The sequence below is a fragment of the Echeneis naucrates genome, chromosome 17 (genome assembly GCF_900963305.1).
Source record: "Echeneis naucrates chromosome 17, fEcheNa1.1, whole genome shotgun sequence".
Taxonomy (NCBI): domain Eukaryota; kingdom Metazoa; phylum Chordata; class Actinopteri; order Carangiformes; family Echeneidae; genus Echeneis; species Echeneis naucrates.
Window position 1 is genome coordinate 19473551 of NC_042527.1, and position 20058 is coordinate 19493608.

The window sequence follows — 20058 nt, forward strand, 5'->3', positions numbered from 1 at the left end:
GTTCAGCCCTTTTTACTACAAGAGCAGGTCTTTTTTCACTCTCAGCATTTCCCGCTGTGTCTTTGACCTGATTTCTGTCCTCTCAGCTTTTTGTTTACTATATCGTCACCTCATCAGAAGCACAACGTACTCATGAATATCAAAAACATTTGCACATAAGCATGAATACATTGATCAAACAGTTACAACAGTTATGAACATGTGATTTCCATATAGACTGCCTGGTTTCTCTCCACAGCTGTTAGTGCCAATGTCATTTTTTGATGGTTAGTTTCTCTGTTCATCTGAAAGGTTGTGACAATAATAATAAGAAAAATAAATACATTTTGGTTTTGAAAGCATCAAACTAATGCGCTAGAAAAATAACCTTGAAATGTCACACGCCGGCTACTGCTGCTTGAAACAAGACATATCCCCAAGGGCTTTCATGCAATAACTTAATTTGTCACTAATACAAATAGGAAAGTTGTTCTTCAACTAAAGCTAGCATTATTTATGCAGACTGTCTTTTTCTGTACGTCTCATAAAAACCCATCTGTATTTCAGACACATGAAAATGTCTCACGAAAGAGATTTTTTTTTCTCGAGAAAAAAGTCGAAGTGAATCCAATCAAATTCAAAACAACTCTGTAGAGTTTCTTCAAACCAAAGGGAAGTTATGTTTGCCTTCAGCGTTGCCATCAAAGAACACCAAGTATCCTGAATGTCTTTTCTTTTTCTTGAAACATTTGAAGAGTCAAGTTTGGTAACGATATATCTCACAGGTTCTGCAGCCTTTCTTCATTTTATGGAAACTTTCCAGATAGTTTCTCACAAATGAGTCCGTCTTTATGACCCGAAAACGAAATCTCACTTTGCTGAATTTGATACAGATTATTATGTAATTGTAGAAAATTGCTTGTTTTAATGGTTACAGAGTTTGAAGTAAAAATAGAAAAAGATTTAGTAGATAAATAAAAACAGGATAATAAACAAATATCCATCAACTTCCAACACAGACAAATACATTTAAATCTATTTATACAGCACATAAATAGCAACTAAGCTCACAATCACAAAGATCTACAGACAATTAAACAGCGCAGCAAAGGCGCAGAAGCATGTGGAAATCAGGGACACAATTTAATTTACTTGGCCAGTGAGAACCAAAACGTTTTCAAAAGGCTCTTACATGTCGAGTGCGATGGTTTGTTACATTGATGGCCCTCTCTGTCTCTGTGTATTTCAACATATTCCCTCATCAGCTATTCGTCATGCTGCTTCACCAAATGTAAAGATGATTCATGGCAAAAAATTTATATCCCTTAAAACTGCGTCTGCTGCCATCCCCTTGGTAAGAAGATGGATTATGAAAAACATTTAAAAGATGGATTTTGATAAATTGCCTGTGGTTTGGAAATATTCTCATGTTGGAATAATATCTTTACTCTCCATTGTGACGTTTGGCAGAGTGTTAAACTAATGGACCATGAACAGCAGAAAAGCAAATGTAATATACTGATGGAAGCTGAAAACAGTTTATCACAGTGTGACTGCATTGTTGGTATTATTCTGTGATTGTGGGAACAAAAATGTGCCTTGGCAGTTATCATTATAACAAGATTTAAGACAAAGGATGCAGAAGAACATCAGGGATTCCCTTTGAAACACTGGTGGAGACAATTAATCATTCAAATCTATAACAACTCGATACAACACAAACAGCTTAAACATCACCACAAGACAAGACATTTATGTCATGAGAAACATTAAGGAGTGCCAGGACATTAACATTCGGCCAAGGTACTTTAAAAGAGCATTTTAAGTTATAATTTGAGTCAAACTGAAGTTTTAAATGTGTGTGATGAATAACGCTTTCATTCTGAAGGAACTGTTGTTGATGCTGTCGGTAAATTGCTTTGTTTAGACACATTAACAGGCGTTGTCTCTCCTTCCTTCTCAGATAATTTCCTCTCCTGTTGCTTTTCACTGCTCAGATGTCTCCTCGGCTCTACAGTGTGTTTTCAAATCTTTCAGCTCATTGTTTTGCTGTTGCTCTACTTTACTGTTTTGATTCGCGTTCAACATTTTAATCAGAGTCATTTCCAACGACAACAAGCAGCTCTTTTCATGGAGGGCAGGTCTGATAAACTCACTGCACATTATCTGCTCTCAGCGCTAAATGGTAAATGGACAAACTAGCTGTTCTGGCTAATGTAGTGAATCTTTCAGCAGCTAAAGAGCTAGATATTTTCCTCAGGCGTTGGCGGAGCTAAAAGGAGAGTCATCCAGGTGAATAAAAACATCTCTCCAAAAAATGTATAATGTTGCTCTAAATCTGTAGGATGAGTAATTTAAAAAGGTTTGCTTTATTAACTTTGAATGCTGGTGTTGTATTTGCAGCTCGTTTCCACTGGCAACAAGTAGTTAATAAAGCCTGAAATCACACTTCCTGCACACAAGGCTGCAAGAGTATTGACTTTTTGGCCCCTCAGAATAATACCGTTAACTGTTCTGCAGTCTTTCTACAACTAAAAAGCCTGAGTTAGTCAGAATAAGATACAGAACCAGTCAGGGAGGACACAATCATGTAGAAATGTTTGGTCACAGATTGATTGATTGATTTATTTATTTTTATTCAAAATGCACTATATATCTGAAGACTTGTGGGAGCACCTTTTGTGCTAAAAACGCTGCAGCCATAAAACCAGGTATGTGGAACTCACGAGTCTTTGCACATGATCCTTAGAGCTTTCAAACATTGTGTTATTTGTCAAGTTTGTGTCAAGACTTTGGACCGTTGGACCTCTAAAGAAAAGCCAAACAGACTGTATTTTAAAAGAACAAAAACAAGCCGAAGCCGTAAGTTGCTGAACTAAACACAAATGTGGTGGATGACTCAGAGCAGTATTTACTCGTTGTAAAAAGAAGAGTGTTAGAGTGTTATCAGGATGATTGTGATCAGATGTGGTACTGTAGCATCATCTTGTATCCAACGAAGTTAAATTCTATGGATCAGAAGAGCAGATTTTTCAGTTTTTCCACTCGGTGGATGACTCAGCGCTCTGGAGCTTCAGCCTGCTGCTCTGTAATCAGCAGGAAATTTACTGTACAGTGCAATAAGAGCATTAGTGCGAGCGATTGCCTGCAAGACTTGACGAGGGCAAGTCACAGACGTGCCAAGTTCATTAAAAAAACATTCAGTCACAAATTAGTTGTAGGAGTCAGCTGCTGTGCTTTTCAAACAATTCAATATTTGCAGTGGAAAGCTGCAGCCTGAAGTCCGCGCACACACTCTGGGGTCACTTCTCCTCTACCAGGTGTAATTTATTTATTAAAAAGTGAGAAAAAACCAAACAAGGTCTCCATCCTCACTGTTTCTCTTTTCCTCTGCTACAGCTACTGCTAATATCACACCAGCAGCCGCTTTCTCTCCAGCTGTATCTGAGTGTGTGTTTCTTCTACTGTTGTACTGTGGGCGTGACTTGAGGACCTTTGAGAGTTTGAACTTCCACTCAGACACAATTATTTGTTGTATTTGTTGTAAACAATCCAGTTTGAGGAGCTGCAGATGTGTCATGCTGACTCCTCTGTCTTTGTTCTGCTTTGTGTTTCAGCCTCTGATGTGGTGAGTTTGGACGGCAGCAGCAGCAGCAGTCTGGTCTACAGGTTGAGTCCTGCGCCGAAGCAGACATCCAAAGAGGTCATCTCCCTGAAGTTTAAAACCCTGAGGAATTCTGGGACGTTGCTGCACGCCAAGGGGCAGGGAGGACTCAGTCTCAGTCTGGAGTTAGAGAGAGGAAAACTGCTGCTGCTGCTCAGACAAGGTAACCAGATATCCTGATACTGAACGTACTGACACAGTTTTTTAGAGTGGAAAATATCAGACATTATTTTAGTAATAACAGCCATTTATTTACCAAGCTTGGCAAGAGCGTGAGCCGTCACTGTGCTTACAGGACAAGGGCTTTTAAAAGTCCTGTGAGCAGCTCTTCCTCCTCAGGGCAGGTCACACCGTGACGCAGTATTGGACAGGGATGAAAGAAATAGATGCAAAACACAAAGGTTACCTTCTGGAGCTGGACACAGCTCATGGTAAATGAATATCTGTTCATGAAAAATTTAAAATGAGCTCCCTTAAGAAATCTAATAATTACATTCACAAAGAGGCTCCATGTTATATCGGATTAATCCAAACTATATCTGTAATTATTTCCTCATCTGAATGAATAAATAATAGTACTGTATTATTTTAAATGAACCAAAATGTTCAAGTCCCGTCTGACAATGTGAAAGAGCAAACCAAAAGCATAAGTTATCATAATAAAATAAACAAGGCTCCTAATTTGTTAGACTCAATAAATCTGTAAGATATTCACTACCTACTAACTTCCACTTACTTTTATTTAAAGTTCAAAAGAAACCAAACAAAAAATCAAAACATTGCTTGGTGTTTTTCAGACTTTGTGGTCATATTGATGCAGCAGGATCCATATTGGGTCGAGGGCGAAATAAACCCTCTGGAGTAACTGCAGATTGGTTTTGGTTGGGTGAGATGGCCGACACACACGCCGCCACCCGATTGGTTTAAATTTTGGCTCGCTCTCTGCTGCTGCATCTCTGTCTAGTTACAGCTGTGATGGATGGGTCCCGTTTACTGTAGCATGTGTTGGGGCCGGACTCTGAGAGACTCCACACGTAGTTTACACTGTGGTGTGTGTCTGTGTGCGTCTGTGTGTGTCTGTGAATGGGGTTAAACCAGAGGTTGTTGGGCTGCCATGCTGAATCATCCCCATATGGCTCTCCTCTCATCAGGAAATCCCATTTGGCTGCTGAAATAATTTTTCCATCCGTACGCTCTGTTTGCTCTCTGTCTATTTCCCTCCAAAAACTTTCACTCGTCTCTCCTTTTTGTTTTTATCTTTCTGTCTGTCCACTTCTTTGCCATCTGTTTCTTTCATCTCAGCATCCTCAATCTTTCCTCATCTGTTCCCTTTTTCACACCTCCTCCACCCTTCTCTTCCTCCTCTCGCAGAAAGGAAAATTGTGGAATGAACAGATGTCCAGCACATCTTTAAAGAAATGAACATGCTTTGAAGCAGAGTCACAACGTTTCAAGAGAACTCTGCTCTTTTAAACACAGAGAAAATTTTAAGTGTCGCCTTTGAAAAGCACCCAGACGTCACACGAACAACCGTCACCACAAGATGTGGATGGAGACAAAGTGTGTTTACTAAAACACATTTACCACCTGTGCTTCAAGGGAAAATTATTCCACCTTAAGAGAGTCTGCGCTACCTTATCCACATTAAGACATTTCCGCCTTAAAGACGTCTGCGTCAACTTGAAGAAAAAGGGTGTTAGAGTAAAGAGGGACTGCAGCTCTGGCAGAGGAAATTAAAGCCATCCATTCAAATGAAAGAAGAGAGACTGGGAGGAGGTCGGCTTCTGTTGCAACTGATCAACACTGAGAACAACAGGCATTATTCACTCCTCTCTCCCATCCGCATCAGTTTCTGTCCCTCTCTCCCTCTCTTTGTTTCCTTGTATGACTCTTTGCTCTTTTGTTTTCCATCCTTTCTCTTCTAATTAATGTTGTTTGTCTCGGTTTGTCTCCACAGATCATCCAGTCTTCATTTTTTACACGTCAGAAGAGACTGTTTCCCTTTTTTTGTTGGCCTGTGTTCTCTTTATTTGTCTCTTCTCTCCACTATCTCTCCGTCCCTGACACAAACTCACATCTCCCTTTGATAACTCCCCCCTCCACAACTCTTCCTTCATTATTATGTATCACTGTCTTTTGGATAAACCAACACAATTCTTCGCCGCTCATGTGTTTTTAACTGCTCCCATAAGCCTTCTGAGTTTAATGTCCTTCAACTTTCTCAATGGCTTTATTTCCTCTTTTTATTCTTGTTATGTTGCCGATTGTGTAGTTCAGGTAATCATCTTACGTGTGCGTCATGAGCTCATGCACAATGTGCTCTGCTGTCGGAACACTGAAGTGTCCAGGACTGACCCCCACAGAGCAGAGGGAGTTCGCTTTATGAGGCAACTCTGAGTAAGAGCTCTGCAGAAAAACAGCAACACTGTCCTGGAAAACAACAAAAAACAAACAAATGGTAGAAACATTACAGAGTAACTAGTTTAGAGTTGATGCTTAACTTTTCTGCGGTTCTCACACCTTTCACCGCCATGCAGGGGCAGACACGTTGGGGTGAAGGTAAATAGATTTATTTTTCATAAAAGCGAAGGCCGGGGAATCTGACAGCTGCAGAGGGCAGAAGGCTGACTGAGGCTGAGGATGAATGAACGAGTGAAAGTCAACGGACAGAAAGGAAACTGGCAGGAAGCTGGAGCTCTGAGTCCGGTCACAGATATATCAAGAAAAAAGATCTCCACCAAAGACTGATGAGGAATGGAGAGTAACTAGAGTTAGATCGGGACCAGATCAGTAAAGGATCCAGACACCAGGTCCACATACACGTAAACCACATGGAGCTTCATGTGCATCTCATCAGTTTGTCACTTTCTGTCTCCATCCAGTGCAGAGCTCGTGCTTTGTGGTTATCACGTGACGGACACAGTGCATTGTGGGAGGGTTTTGTTCAAATAATTACACCCACAAGTTTTCCAGTGAGAGCTGTCAGTGTCTCTCCCCTCCATCAGATTTTGAGTAGCCGTAAAAACTGACAGACAAGATGCAACAAGCTGATACTGATTTGAGCACGCAGGCAGAACATGTTCAGCCCCCGATTGACTGTATGACAGCAGTCTGCTTCTGTTCTCCACTTTTCAACAAGAGCTTAGCATCGTGCCTGTGAAGCCACTGTCACAGCAGGGAAAGATGAGATTAGAAACAAAAGATGACAGCATGCAGGGACGCCGTGGCTTTTAAGGTTTGGATGAACTTGCGGGGGACAGATGCCTCTTTGGAGTCAGCCCTAATTCCCCCGATGTTTAATTAACATTTACAGCGAGGCTTCAATACTACAGTTTTGATTATTGCTCCAATCTGTAACTAAGCAAATAAGGTTTCGTAAGATGAAGGTGGATTTTTGAGTTATTTAGTCTTAATTCTGCCAGTTTAAGTCAACATGTGACACAAATGTGACCTGTTTCAAAAAATCAAAAATAATTAAAGATAGACCCACAGATGACAGCAGAAATGTGAAGTGAGGAGGTGATATAGCAGCCAATCCTCGTCCATGAAGGAAAATACAACTGAACTGACCTAAAAAATACATTTCAATACCCGGCCAAGTTATTTTTATGGAATGCTCTGGAGCAGAAACAGTGCAAAACAAAAAGTTGACCTTTCACCAGTTGTAAAAAGTCCACTTGTATGGATAAAGGTCAGCGGTGGGAAAAAAAAAAAACATCCATTATTCCTAATCTTGTTATAGGGTCTCAGGAGAGCTAGAGAAAATTGGGTGAATGCAAAATACCAGATCCTGGACAGGACGCCTGTCTATCAGAGAGCTGACACAGAGAGGTGGGTCGGAGCTGACATCATGGCAGGTTTGTCAGCTGCCGCTCTGAAAACTCCCATTTCTAATTCGGTCGATGGCCAGCGTGAAACCAGAGGTGGAGCTGACGAGAAGTGAGAGGAGGATCTGAACTGCTCTGTACCCATAATTCAACAATATATAACCATTTTCCCATTGACTTCAACACAATCTGACTTCTTTTTACAGCCTAATTACTTCGATACAATACAGGCTTGGAATCAGCATTGGATTCATTTTTCAGTCCCATCCTGTGTCCTCAGAGCTGTCCACTGAACCGCTGCGTCGCTCCTAAAATAAAACAGAGAGGGAAGACTTGAGCACTCCTGACGATCTCAGCAGGTTGCTGCTGCACTGAAAAACAACTTCAGTGCCACGAAGAGCAGGAAGAACAGAGAGCGAGAGAGAGAGAGACGGGATGGTTCTATATATTAAAAACAATAAAGTGGGTTTCTATTTGTTTGCCCTCGGACCTGCTTTATTGATTCCTACTTTCTCATTCCAGTCAGGCAGAAATGAAATCATCCGTCCAATGAAACGCTCAATCATAAAGCCGTCTCCCTCTATTCTCCACCTTTGATAGCGCGATAATTATTCCATTAATCAGTGCCAGTAAAGGGATATTATGTGTTTTAAAGTCTGGCCATCCTTCCTCTCATATTGATTGCTCTGTCTCTTTGCACTCGCGCAGACTGTGATTAAATAACTCATCACAATGATTGTGTTGACAGAACTGACTCCCTCTGTACAATGAAGTCCACAACTCAACTCTATCTGAATCAAATTGTTTTTCTCATTCATGTTATATATATCTCCAAAACAGGCGGAAAGATCAAAGATACATTTGTCCGTCATCCTCCAAACTGTCTCAGTGAAGCTGGAGTTAGCACTCCCTGAAGGCCATCGGATACATTTTTAATGACTCACTGTCTTCAGTTCTTTCTACACTTTCTCAGTAGAAACACAAAGTTTCTCTTCCTCGTACTTTTGAGGCAGGGCTGGTACTCATCTAACATTAACAATATTTCACTATTTTTCCTGTTCAGATTAGGCTTCATCACATATTTGGCTTCAGCTCTCAGATTCCAGTAGTTCCTAATGAGATGAGAGATGGGGGGGGTGAGCTGTGCTGGTCTCTGCGGGAAACAGAGAAAAGTAAAACACTGCTGTGCTGCTGCTGTCACGGTGTTGTCGTTCCCATGACACCGGGTCAGATTGTGAGAGAGAAACAGGTCAGATAATAAGGAGACAACAGGGTAACAAACAACAACATGTCATGTCGGATAACTAGAGGCAAAAATAGGAAAAACAGCCAAACAAATTACAAAACAGAAAAGGAAATGGGCTGTTTGTGGAGAAACCTGAAACAGGCACAACACATCAGATAACCCTGAATAACTGGATAATACAGAAAAAGCAAATAAGCCACATAACTTTGGTCTAGTTTCACTGAAGTTCAGGCTCATTGTAAAGTTTTTTTTTTTTTCTTTCTCTTTGTTATGTCGAGCTGAGAGTTCGCAAATGAAACAGTGATGATGTGTTGATTAAAAGACTGAGTCTATCTCTCTAAATTACATTTCTCACTGTGTGATCTGTTTTAAATAGCAGTCTATTTATCTGCCTGCCTTTCTTCTTCTTCTGTCATTCCTCCGTGCTCCCTGTTGTTTGTACATTTGCATCCTGCCTTTGTTCCTCTTCATTCTCTGTTCTGTCCTCCACCTGTCTTGTTCTGTCCGATTTACATCCCACCTCATGTGTTTGTCACATCCCTTCAACTCACCTGCTCCCTCTCCAGGTGGTAGCTCACCCTCTGAGGCCCGACGTCTCGCTTCCCTCGGCAGCCTGTTGGACGATCAGCACTGGCATCACGTCACAGTGGAGCGTCGAAACGTCCACCTCAACCTCACCGTGGACAAACATACCGAGAGGGTTCAGATCCCTGCAGAGTTTGGCCACACGGACATCGAACAGGTGGGATGACGCACACTGCCCACACACACACACACACACACACACACACACACACAAACCACTGCAAACACTGTGCATTGATTTTTCTTTCTTCTGTCACTTTGTGTGTCCTTCGGTCCCTGTACAGCTGAGTGTCGGGGCGGCCCTCAGCTCAGACTCTAAGAGGACTTTCCACGGCTGCCTGGAGAACCTGCTCTACAACGGCCTGAACTTGATAGAACGAGCCAAACACAACAACCCACAAGTCACTCTAACGGTAAATACAGTAACGCGTGAACAGCCAATTACTGTCAGACCAAACTGTGTTGTTGTCACAGCACTGAAACACTAACCTCATGGCGGTTGTGTCTTTTTCTGAAAAAGATAGAACTGTTAGATGTCTCAATAGAGTTTTTAGCTCCTTTCAACATAATTTTCCAGTTAAGTGTTAAGTAGTCAATGTTGAGGTTGAATAATTTCCAGCAGCAACAGGCAGCTCCTGCAGCTCTGATAAATCCATCATCACCAAACACACAGACAGCGTGAGCAGTAACAGGCTGTAGAATATTGGACTGATTCTACATGAATGATGACGTCTCCTTGTTTGTAAATAGGAGGCTGTTGGCTAACCCTTCAGAATATGTCACTCTTATCTTTGAGAGCAGGTCTCTGTTGAGACAAATACACTAATGCAAACTTTATTCACCACAAAACCTTTTTGAAGGTCCGTTTAGTTTAAGCTCCTCTGTGTGTTTGTTCACTAACAAGAGCTGTTGCTGATGCAGCATTTATTTATTCACCAAGAGCTCGGAGCTTAAACGACAAAAATCATCTGTGTACATCATCACATCTTCAGATACAGATCTGTATTTGCAGATAAACAATTAGCTCAGTGGATAGGAAACAGAAATATTTGCCCCAGTAACATATAAAAGTATTTTTAACTTCTCCAATGTGATGGTTACGGATGATGTAAATCATTTGTGCTTTGATGTTCTGCTCCGCACACTCTCTGGACTCTGCGCTTTGCTCTTTGAGAGACTACAGGATCAGCAGCTGGGGCCGAGCCACCGAAAATAAAACTTCAGGCTCTGCAGTAATCAACCATTCTGCTTGGTGTTTTTGTTTTTTTGGAGGGATTTTTTTTTCTGTGACTTTCTTATCACAAGACATGCAAACAAACGCCATGACACACGTTCACTGATGCCCCTTCACTGCGAGCGGATCCCTCACATCCATAAATAACTACAGACCACCATCTAAAACGTACTGCGTCGTGTAGGTTGGCAGAGCTCCGCTGGGAAATCATCTGCATGCTGCTGCTGCTGCTGCTGCTGCTAACAAGCTGCTAGCTGGCTAATGGAGCTAATGAATGCTTAACGAGGTCAGTGAGTGATGAGGGGCCAGAGGAGAGTAGATGCTGGTTAAACTTACAGTAACGCTTCCTTGTCTTCGTCGTTAGGACCTTTAGATGCAGTGGCACTAAGTGAAGGGAGCTCAGTGGAGAGCAGCTCCGAAACCGTTTGTAATAAATGATCTCTCATTAAAGTAAAAGACCACAGAGCAGAGAAGCAAGAAAAATGTCCAGAGATTCACATGCACGGCTGCAGATCTAATAGAGGCTGCTTTACAATAGCTCCGTAGCTCTTTAGGTAGTGGAGTATTAACACAGTTATGGTCCCTTTAATGGAGAAACCACTTTTGACCCTCATAAAGGCTTGGTAACAGAAGGTAGAGGCCTAACTGATGAATGTGTGCAAGTGGGATTTTGGGTGTGCATGCGTGTTCCTTGTTGCTTTTCAGAGAGATTTTATTGCTCACTTTTTACTTTATATTTTGTAGCAGCGCCGTATTCTCCACTATGTTCTTTCATATATCACTTTAACAGCTCTACGCATGCCTTTTAGATATCATCTGTGTTTCCGGAGCATTATAAAGATAGCAGGCTGATATTCCCATCAGAGACCCGGGTGTGTGATATATTTCTGCTGCAGCTCCAGCAATGAACCTGGTCTCATTACCACAAGTCAAAACAATGGACCGGGACGGATATATAGCCCTGCTCGCATATATATGCAACAATCCACGCCTCTGAGCTGGGTGACATTGGTCCTCTCAGTTAGCACTCATGGATTTTGTTCGCAAGGAGACTTGCTGATGAGATCTCTGCCACATGAGGTCACACCGACACGCCCTCTGCAACTGATTAATATTCATGTTTCATGTTGTTTTATCCCTAGTCTCACTTCCTCTCTCCACTCTGCATCTCTTCATGCATCTCAGGGCAACGTGACCTTTTCTTGTGCTGAGTCTGTTTCCGTCGCCGTCACGTTCCCTGGCCCCCAGAGCTTCCTCCAGTTGCCGGGGGCAACAGCATCCTCCTCAGAGGGCATGGCCATCAGGTTTCAATTCAGGACCTGGAACAAGGCAGGGCTTCTGCTCACTTTTGGCCTTCCTCACAAAGGTGGCGGAGTGTGGCTGTACCTGAGCCAGGCCGGACTTCGGCTGCAGGTCCACAAGGATGGCAGGTCAGCGCTGGAGCTCAGTGCAGGTCAGTTCGGCTGCTCTGAAGGTAAATATTAACCGAAACGTCGTACATCCAACTGAGAAAAAGCATAACACGATAACATAATTCATTCACAACTGGGAACCGACACCGCCATTTTTACTCCACATTATTTTGTCCTGTTAATTTGATGAATCTCAGATTTGCTCCTCTGAGGGAACCCTCACTGTTCCTCCATCCTTCTTCTCATGTTGACTCGTGTAAAGATCTGGTTTAAAACCCTCATTGTGTTGGTTCATTTTGAGCTCATGTGTTAGTTTATTGTGTTTCATTACATTTTCTATATGAAGTAAATATCACAGAAGGCCTGGAGCAACGATGTATTGTTCCACCACCAAAGAACGAAAAGGCTGAATCCAACTTTTCATTTCATCATCAATAATTGACTCTTATTTTCTTTATTTATTACAAGTTCAGTTTAAAATGTCAGACAATTAAGGAACAGCTCCGTATTGATTGCACATTTTACTATTAATGTCCAGCCAACGGTTAAAAATTAAAAGACATCGACTTTTCTCTCACAGAAAACTGGTGAAGTACAGATTTCAGATACTGGTAGTGGCGAGTCTTTGGTTTTCCTTTAAGCTATTAATCAATAATCCATATTGTTTCCAGTGACATCAACCTGTCTGCCCATGGCGAAATAATGAAACCACCCACCAACAAACAACGTGGAAGTTAATTTGGAATTTAATCATTTGGAAGTTAATCCAGCCATAGAAACTCTGCTTTGAAAACGGAGCCGTAAACATGAGTGCTGTTTTTATTACTGCTCTTCAGGTTCGGCTCTCAGTGATGGTCAGTGGCATTCAGTGGAGCTGACGTTAGGACAAGGACGGCTGACCGTGGCTGTGGATAAAAAAGAAGGAGGCATCGCCCACGCCAGCCCTTCATTTCCTGTCACCGTAGGAGGTCCACTCTTCTTTGGTGGTAAGACTGGAAAGTGTTTTACTAATATCTGTAGAAGGAGCTGAACAGGAGGCCATTTTATTCCACCACACCAAAAAAATAAGTAGTCTGTTCACATGAGTGCACCAGACATGCAATGATAATCATCTTAATTCATTTTCACAGAAGAAACACGGCATAAATTTACATTAATAGTGTAAATTGGTGCTCAGAAGTATTATTGCCGTTCCTAATTATGCTTCTGGCTCATTTTGCAGTAGCTGAGTGATACTTAATCTAGATTAAGATTTTGAACTTATTTATTTCCATTTTGGCAATATTTAACTAAAGGATGAATTTGATGCTTTTCATGTATGAATTATGGAATTTATTTCTGCCTTCAGGATTTAACTTCATTTCACCCACACTCCCCTTTCTTTTGATCCTAATGCCCGCCAGGGAACAGACACGTTAAACTGCTGCCATTTTTATTTATTCATTTATTTGCATTTTGACATGATAATAGTATATTCCACATATGTTTTTTTTTTTTTATGGTTAAATGAAATTTGCCTTTGAAGCGTATTTGTATCTGAGATTTTCTGACAAGGTATGTATGGTTAGGAGCAGTTGGTGTCAAGTTTAGCCTCCAGTTGTTTTATAATGAAAGTCTGCTTCATTATTCTTCTCTCCTTCCATTTCTCTCTTTATGCTGTCCTCCGTTTTTCCCTTAATATGTTCTTTCCACACACGTCTCCTCCCTCGTCTTTCCCTGTTCCGTTCTCCCCCAGCTTCCTCCCTTAAGTCTCATCTCTTTTGTCTTTTCTCTGCTCAGCAATATTACAATCCAGGCATGTTCTGTTACTGCCTGGGGCTTTTTATCACCCTGCTCGTACTGTACACGCTTCGACATTACACATTTGCACACTCACTATCTCGTCTTCTGCAGCAAATGGACTACAGAGGAATTCGATCAAGGCTTGACCTGCAGTAAACTTGCGTATTTCCACACACAAAATTGCAGACTGCACCACAAAAACACAGCTCAGCTCTTACCACTTTATGTCCCTCTTCAGTAAATCAGAGTGAGTTTTAGACCCCACAGAACTGTGTCCTCCATAACAACAGTGTTTTCGGCCATTTCCTTAACGTAGAGTGAGCTGTCTTCCACTTTAGTTATGATGTATCTGCCATTTGTGTTAATAGTTCCATAATACGCCCTTAATTGACAGGGTTTAATCAAGTTGAATGCTTCTAGCTGTGTAATCTATGAGATTTTATTTTCCTCTAGAAACATCTCAGGGAAATTAAGAGTCGTTTAAAAAGCAGCAGGTAAAACTGAAAAGTGACTAATCAGCTCCATGTGCTGTAAACTGTTTGCCTGCTTGAACCTTCAGCTTCGTTCTACATCCCATTAGTGTTGATTGGCTCGCTGCTGTAATGTTGCTCCACTTTGTCCAGGTTGTCCCGCTGAGGACGACGGTCAGGACTGTAGAAACCCCTTCGACATCTTCCAGGGCTGCATGCGTCTCCTCACTGTGGACGACCAGCCGGTGGACCTGATCCTGGTGCAGCAAAGGCTGCTGGGAAACTACAGTCACCTGCAGATTGACATGTGTGGCATCATTGACAGGTAAACTAAGTGTTCAGCGTCGCTGCAGATGCACTTCGTATTGTAAAATGATTTTAGCTACAGAATGCTGCTGTCTGAGGGAAACATTAGAACCTTCAGTCTTCCATTTGTCTTTCTGGCCACAGTTCATAAGTTTCCTGCCACTAATGGCTTTTGAGCCCATTAGGGGTTTATCTTAATTAGGTTGAAGTAAAACACCCCGAATCACTCAATTTTTTTTAACTCATCAACTTTCACTTAAGAAAAATTGCAGCAAAAAAACTTCTATTCTTTTACACCTCAACAAGTTGATCAAAAACGGCAGAACACAACTGTGTCATTACATTTGTGTTAGTCGGACTCAGTGGATGTAAACTGTGTGTGTAACTCCTCCATTTATAGGTGGCATTTTTCCTCCCTATTTTCAAAATCCACCTCACTACAGGAAAAAATAACAACTTTCAAGCAAACAGCAGTGAAAACAACAGTAATTGACGTGGATCTGTTCCACTATACACTTTTATCTCATCCTGGATTAATCTGTTCCTCCAAGAGCCACATCCAGTGAGCTCCTCCAGAGCTGGAGTGTGGGCAGCTTCCACCTCAACTATCAAACTATTCTCATGTTTTTTATTTGTAAAAGTCAAATTGGTTGGCAAGACTCTTTTTTTTTTTTTTAACTTTTATTTAACCAAACTTTTTATTTAAACTAGCTTCTCGAATGCTATTCTGTGGGGCATCATCACCGCATGGTTTGTTTTTTTCATAGCGAAGCGATTACAGCTGTAGCCCTTCCATTCTCCAACACTGACACACTGGTGTGAAAATCTGCCTGCCTCTGCATGAATACAGGTGTATGAGCATAATAAATCATAATTTGATGTGACAACTTGGCCAATTTTCCAATGAATGTAGCACGTGACCTTTAAAAAACATTGATGCTGCACAAGCTGTATGGATGAGACCATATTCTACTTCAATTTTAAAACCCAGAAACATAAACACCAGAGAGCCTGAGCTTGAAATGTCAAACATTCAGCCTAACTTCATCTGAGCCATCCCAGTTACTGAAAACATACATGCACTCTAGTTTATCCATTTAAATGTTTGTGGCACTCACCCTGTAAAAAAAAAGAATAATTTAAACCCAACAACAACAACAACAGAGAACTACTGACAGGAAAATGTAGCTGAGATTTCTACAAAGAGCATCTTTGTAGCTGTAACTGTGCATTAACTGTTAGTATTTGGACAGTCCTCCACGGTTTTTATTTCAACTCTAAATCAAAGAACAGATATGATGATAAAACACCAAGTTTGCCAATTCTAAATTTGATGTTGATGTCGATATAAATACATGAGGGAAGGAGCTCTTTTTAAACCTGGTGCCCAAAGTTTCTGGCTTCACAATGAATGATCTCTTAATATTTGTCCATGTTTGACTTCAGAGCACATAAATGATAACAAAGAGACCAGAATCTGGAGCCAGTTTCTGTCAGTCAGAAATGAGGGGGGGGTCATTTATTTGTGAGGGGAAGTGGTTCACAGAGTTGGATCCAGGAAAGACACAAACAGAAACACACATAAAGAATCAAAGGCTTTCCTTTCTCTCACTCACAGTATTTCCATTAAGAAATGGAAGAATTATCGTTCCGCAGAGACCTGAGCCTGACGGGCCTGTTTCTTTTATGTTCACCCTCATATCTGATAAATCAGCGTCCTTTCTCAGTGTGTGCCATTCTCACTTGTTGTTGAGTATTAGTTTGCCAAATACAAACTACCCTGACTTTCACTGTTAGAGCAGGAATTACCTCCTTTATTATGTTCTACTCTTTGTTTGTGATGTGAGGAGTTTTTATTCTGATTGTTTTGCTGCAGGCAGTGTGTTACTGACGCTGAGGAGTTTTGTGTTTGAAGGAGTTCTAATGGCCGACAGTTTGAGGGGCCGACAGTGTAGCTGGTGGGTGTTCGGCTGAGGACTCTGCATGTTACATGCCATTCCCCATTTCTCTCTATTTCCTCACTCATTCCCTGTCATCTCTCTACTGTGCCATCTAGTGCAGACATAATAATACCCCATCCCCACCCACATCCACCCTGAAGTACACCACAGAGACAAAAGCAGGTACTGAATGCTCAATAAAAAAGTGTGTAAGCATTAAACGACCAGCTACTTTCCAATATTACCTGTCAGTTCTCTTCAATGTAATAATAATAATGATAATAAACTTCACTTATATTTCTCCTACTTACCCACTTAAGGTTACTTAAGGCTTCAAAATGTAGATGTAATGCACAGAGGAGCTGTAAACCATCATCTAACAGGCCTCAGAGGTTCCAGCCGTGTTAGTGAACCCTGAACAGATTCAACTCCCAGTCCTGGACCGTTTTCTGCACGTTGGTCCTTCTCCCTCTGCTGTCCTAAACACCAACAAAACTTCAAGAAACCTTTAGCTCTCTAAATATATATAAATATATAGAGTTTGGGTAAAATATCCTGAGAGGAACATCAATGTTTGCATCAGATGTCAAACTCAAACAACTTTATAATTTATCCCTGCAGGCCAATTCGGTTTCCAGTCAGCCAGCCGTTAAACAAAAACATAACAAAGTCAATCATCAAAACAAAACGTTCATTCAGAGGTCTTCTCAGTTTAACAGGTCACGACACCGGTCTGCATGCATGGCTCTGCAGAGACCGTGCTGACGTGTAATAGTTCTCACAGAAACATTTAGAATCCTGATGGCAGAAGGAATAAAAGAATTTGGTGAGGACCAGATGGTGGCTCCCAAAAACACTGATGTTCATCCAACGTTTCAGATTCACGTCCGTAACACAAAGACACAAACTGAAAATCTCCAAATTTCACTTTCACATGTGATAGAAAGAAGAACAGAGGAGCACAGTTCATTGTTGTTTTGTCTCTCACCATTCTCATCTTCATCTTTATAACAGTCATTAGTAATAATCTCAGATAGAGAGCTGACTCCTGTGGAGCGGAACCTCGTGTTCCTGCTGTTTCAATGTCACACTAAAAATAAAGCGCAATTAAACGAATAATTACAACAATTATGAACTAGTGTGTGTCTGCAACAACAGACAGACACAGCAGACACACACTGGATACATATGTTCGTGAACACAGCTACACACACCATCCACACCGCCTCACTACAGAAGGGAATGAATTTGCTCCAGTGGGTTTAATTAAATGTCTTCCTGTTTCAACTTTTATCAGATTAGCATTCAGCAGATTTCTGCCCCTGCAACAGGAACAGAAGACAAAAATCTGATCTCTTCTTGCATTTTCTTTCTGCTGGACTCTCCTGATTAACCCAAAGGTTCGTGGGATATAAAGTTTAAAGGAAACTGAAGTTAGAGACTTAACTTCCAGGTTCTTCTCTTTCCTCACAGCAGGCTGGTTAATTTGTGTTTGTGTGTTTGTGTGCAGGCTCAGTAACAGTGTAACTCCATGCAATGAGCACAAAATATAGGCAGCCATGCATTTAATAGATTTGACCCATCAGGCTTTTACAGCAGCACCAGAACTAAATCACCACTCAGATCTAATTTACTTCAGCTCTGCATCCACATGGCAGACAACTTGGTCAGAAGGTCAACATAACCTATTTCCTGAATGACAGAAACATGAAAATGCTTCTTTAGCTCGTTTATCGTTGTAACATATTTTCTAATTGGCCCTCAGAAAAATCTAAGTGTATCTAGTCTGAACTTTTACAGACATGAACAATGTTTGGGTTTTTTTTTTTTTTTTTCCCCCAGACTGTGTGACCTTCTCCAGACTTTTCATCCAGTAGGTATCGTATGAAACTGTATTGTCCATGTTTAGGGCTACAAAGTGCCATCTATGTGATACTCTAATGTCAAGTGAAATCAAACCAGCAACAATCAGTGAGCAGCAGACGGAGGAGTTCTGACAGAAATGTGTTCTGTTCCTGAATACCTTACAGGATGAAGATTTAGTTGAGAAGGCTGCTCGGCTCACCTGTTGGAGCACATGCCGCAGATTACTGCAGTCCTTGGCTTAAGTCGAAGTTATGGCCGGTCACGTCATGTTTCTCTCACTCTCCTGTGCTTCTACTCGTCCATTTGTGTTGTCTGTGTTGTGTAATCTTAAACAGCAGCAGTAGATTTTGCTCGTGTCCAGCTGAAGAGACAACACAGTCGGCGTGAAATCGATCAATTCCTTCCTTAGATTTCACCTGAGAAGCAAAAATAACATCATTTGTTATATTAATAGTACTGATGGCCTACATCATTACTATGACACGGATATCTGATGTATATATTTTAGACTAGAAAAAGATAAACCAAAGATAGATTAATTTTAGTACACCAGTTCATCTTATAACAGGTAAATGTGTGATCAGTGGCTGTTCATTGACTATGGTGAGTGAAGATGGGTTTTAAATTTACATTTTTAAACTCTATAACTTCAGATGAGGCTACAGTGACGTTAGCCTCCAGATAGGCAGTTAAATTAACCTCACCCACTGGGAGCTTAGGATCAGGGGTGGGATTTGAACCCACAAAGACTTTAGTCCCTGGCATCTTGAGTGCAACACCTTAACCACTTGGCCGTCCTTATTGTGTTGTCTGTGTGGGTTTCAGCATGAGAGTGTTGTGTAGTTATAAATGATCACTGTGCTCTACATGTGTATTGTGAGGACTTTAACCAGCTGAATGTTTGGTTGGAGTGGATCTTAGGTCCAGTAGCTTGTCGTTCAGCAGTCACTGGTGACTGAAGCACGTGGAAACAAAGTGACGCATTTAAATCTCAGAAGGGTGATTATTTGAATTCAATTGTTCTTTCTATAACAAAAGAACAGCAACGCAGTGATTAAAATCTCCTGCTGTTATCGGCCCAACGAGCTAATCAAGAAAGTTGAAACGAAACAAAGCACGCTGATTTGAATGCAGTCCAGACACCTCACTAATCACCACACATCATTGTTGTGCCTGTTTGAAAACTCCCGCAGCTCAGAAAACCTGATACCAGGAGTGGGGATCGAACCCACGTGGACATTTGTCCATTGGATCTTAAGTCCAACGCCTTAACCTCTCGGCCATCCTGGTCTGATGCTGCTAATGATGCTGATCAAAGGGCCGCTCCCTGGAGCTGAAGTGTGTGTTCCAGCTCTTCAGCTGCCTGACTGATACCGACACCACTTTGATTACATCAATACTCATCTTCCCTGAAATCCTAAAAACTGACTCCCACGTAAACAAACTCCAGATCACCCAAAGTAACATATTCATCTAAAGTGAGAGTGAAGGCTTTAAGCCTGACAGATAAAACAATTAAAACAGCGCGGAGATAAATGGAGGTTAACGTCGGCCTGTAGCGGTCTGACAGACTGCTGACTCAGCACTTTTGACGAACTAAAAGGGAAGCTGCAGATTCTGAACAGTCATTGGTTTTCTCCTCGATATTCCTGCCTGCTTCCAGAGAAAACACACACACACTGTCACATGCCCTCGGATAAGTAAACACGCTCCTTGAAACGTGCTTTTATAAAACTCAAGGCCCGCA

The 20058-nt window shown here is 41.5% G+C and overlaps 1 protein-coding gene and 1 non-coding gene across 2 annotated transcripts in view; one reads left to right on the forward strand and one right to left on the reverse strand.

The window, feature by feature from the left end:
• The window catches only part of LOC115057176 (contactin-associated protein-like 4), a 78568-nt gene that overhangs the window by 32135 nt on the left and 26375 nt on the right, over positions 1 to 20058 (forward strand). Inside the window, exons 5-10 of the mRNA XM_029524076.1 lie at positions 3597 to 3806; positions 9283 to 9458; positions 9586 to 9714; positions 11721 to 11988; positions 12784 to 12933; positions 14353 to 14524. Coding sequence (XP_029379936.1) covers positions 3597 to 3806; positions 9283 to 9458; positions 9586 to 9714; positions 11721 to 11988; positions 12784 to 12933; positions 14353 to 14524 — 1105 coding nt within the window. The remainder of the gene's footprint in view (positions 1 to 3596; positions 3807 to 9282; positions 9459 to 9585; positions 9715 to 11720; positions 11989 to 12783; positions 12934 to 14352; positions 14525 to 20058) is intronic.
• trnal-uaa (transfer RNA leucine (anticodon UAA)) lies at positions 19519 to 19601 on the reverse strand. Its single transcript has one exon. It is a non-coding gene; the product is annotated as a tRNA-Leu (tRNA).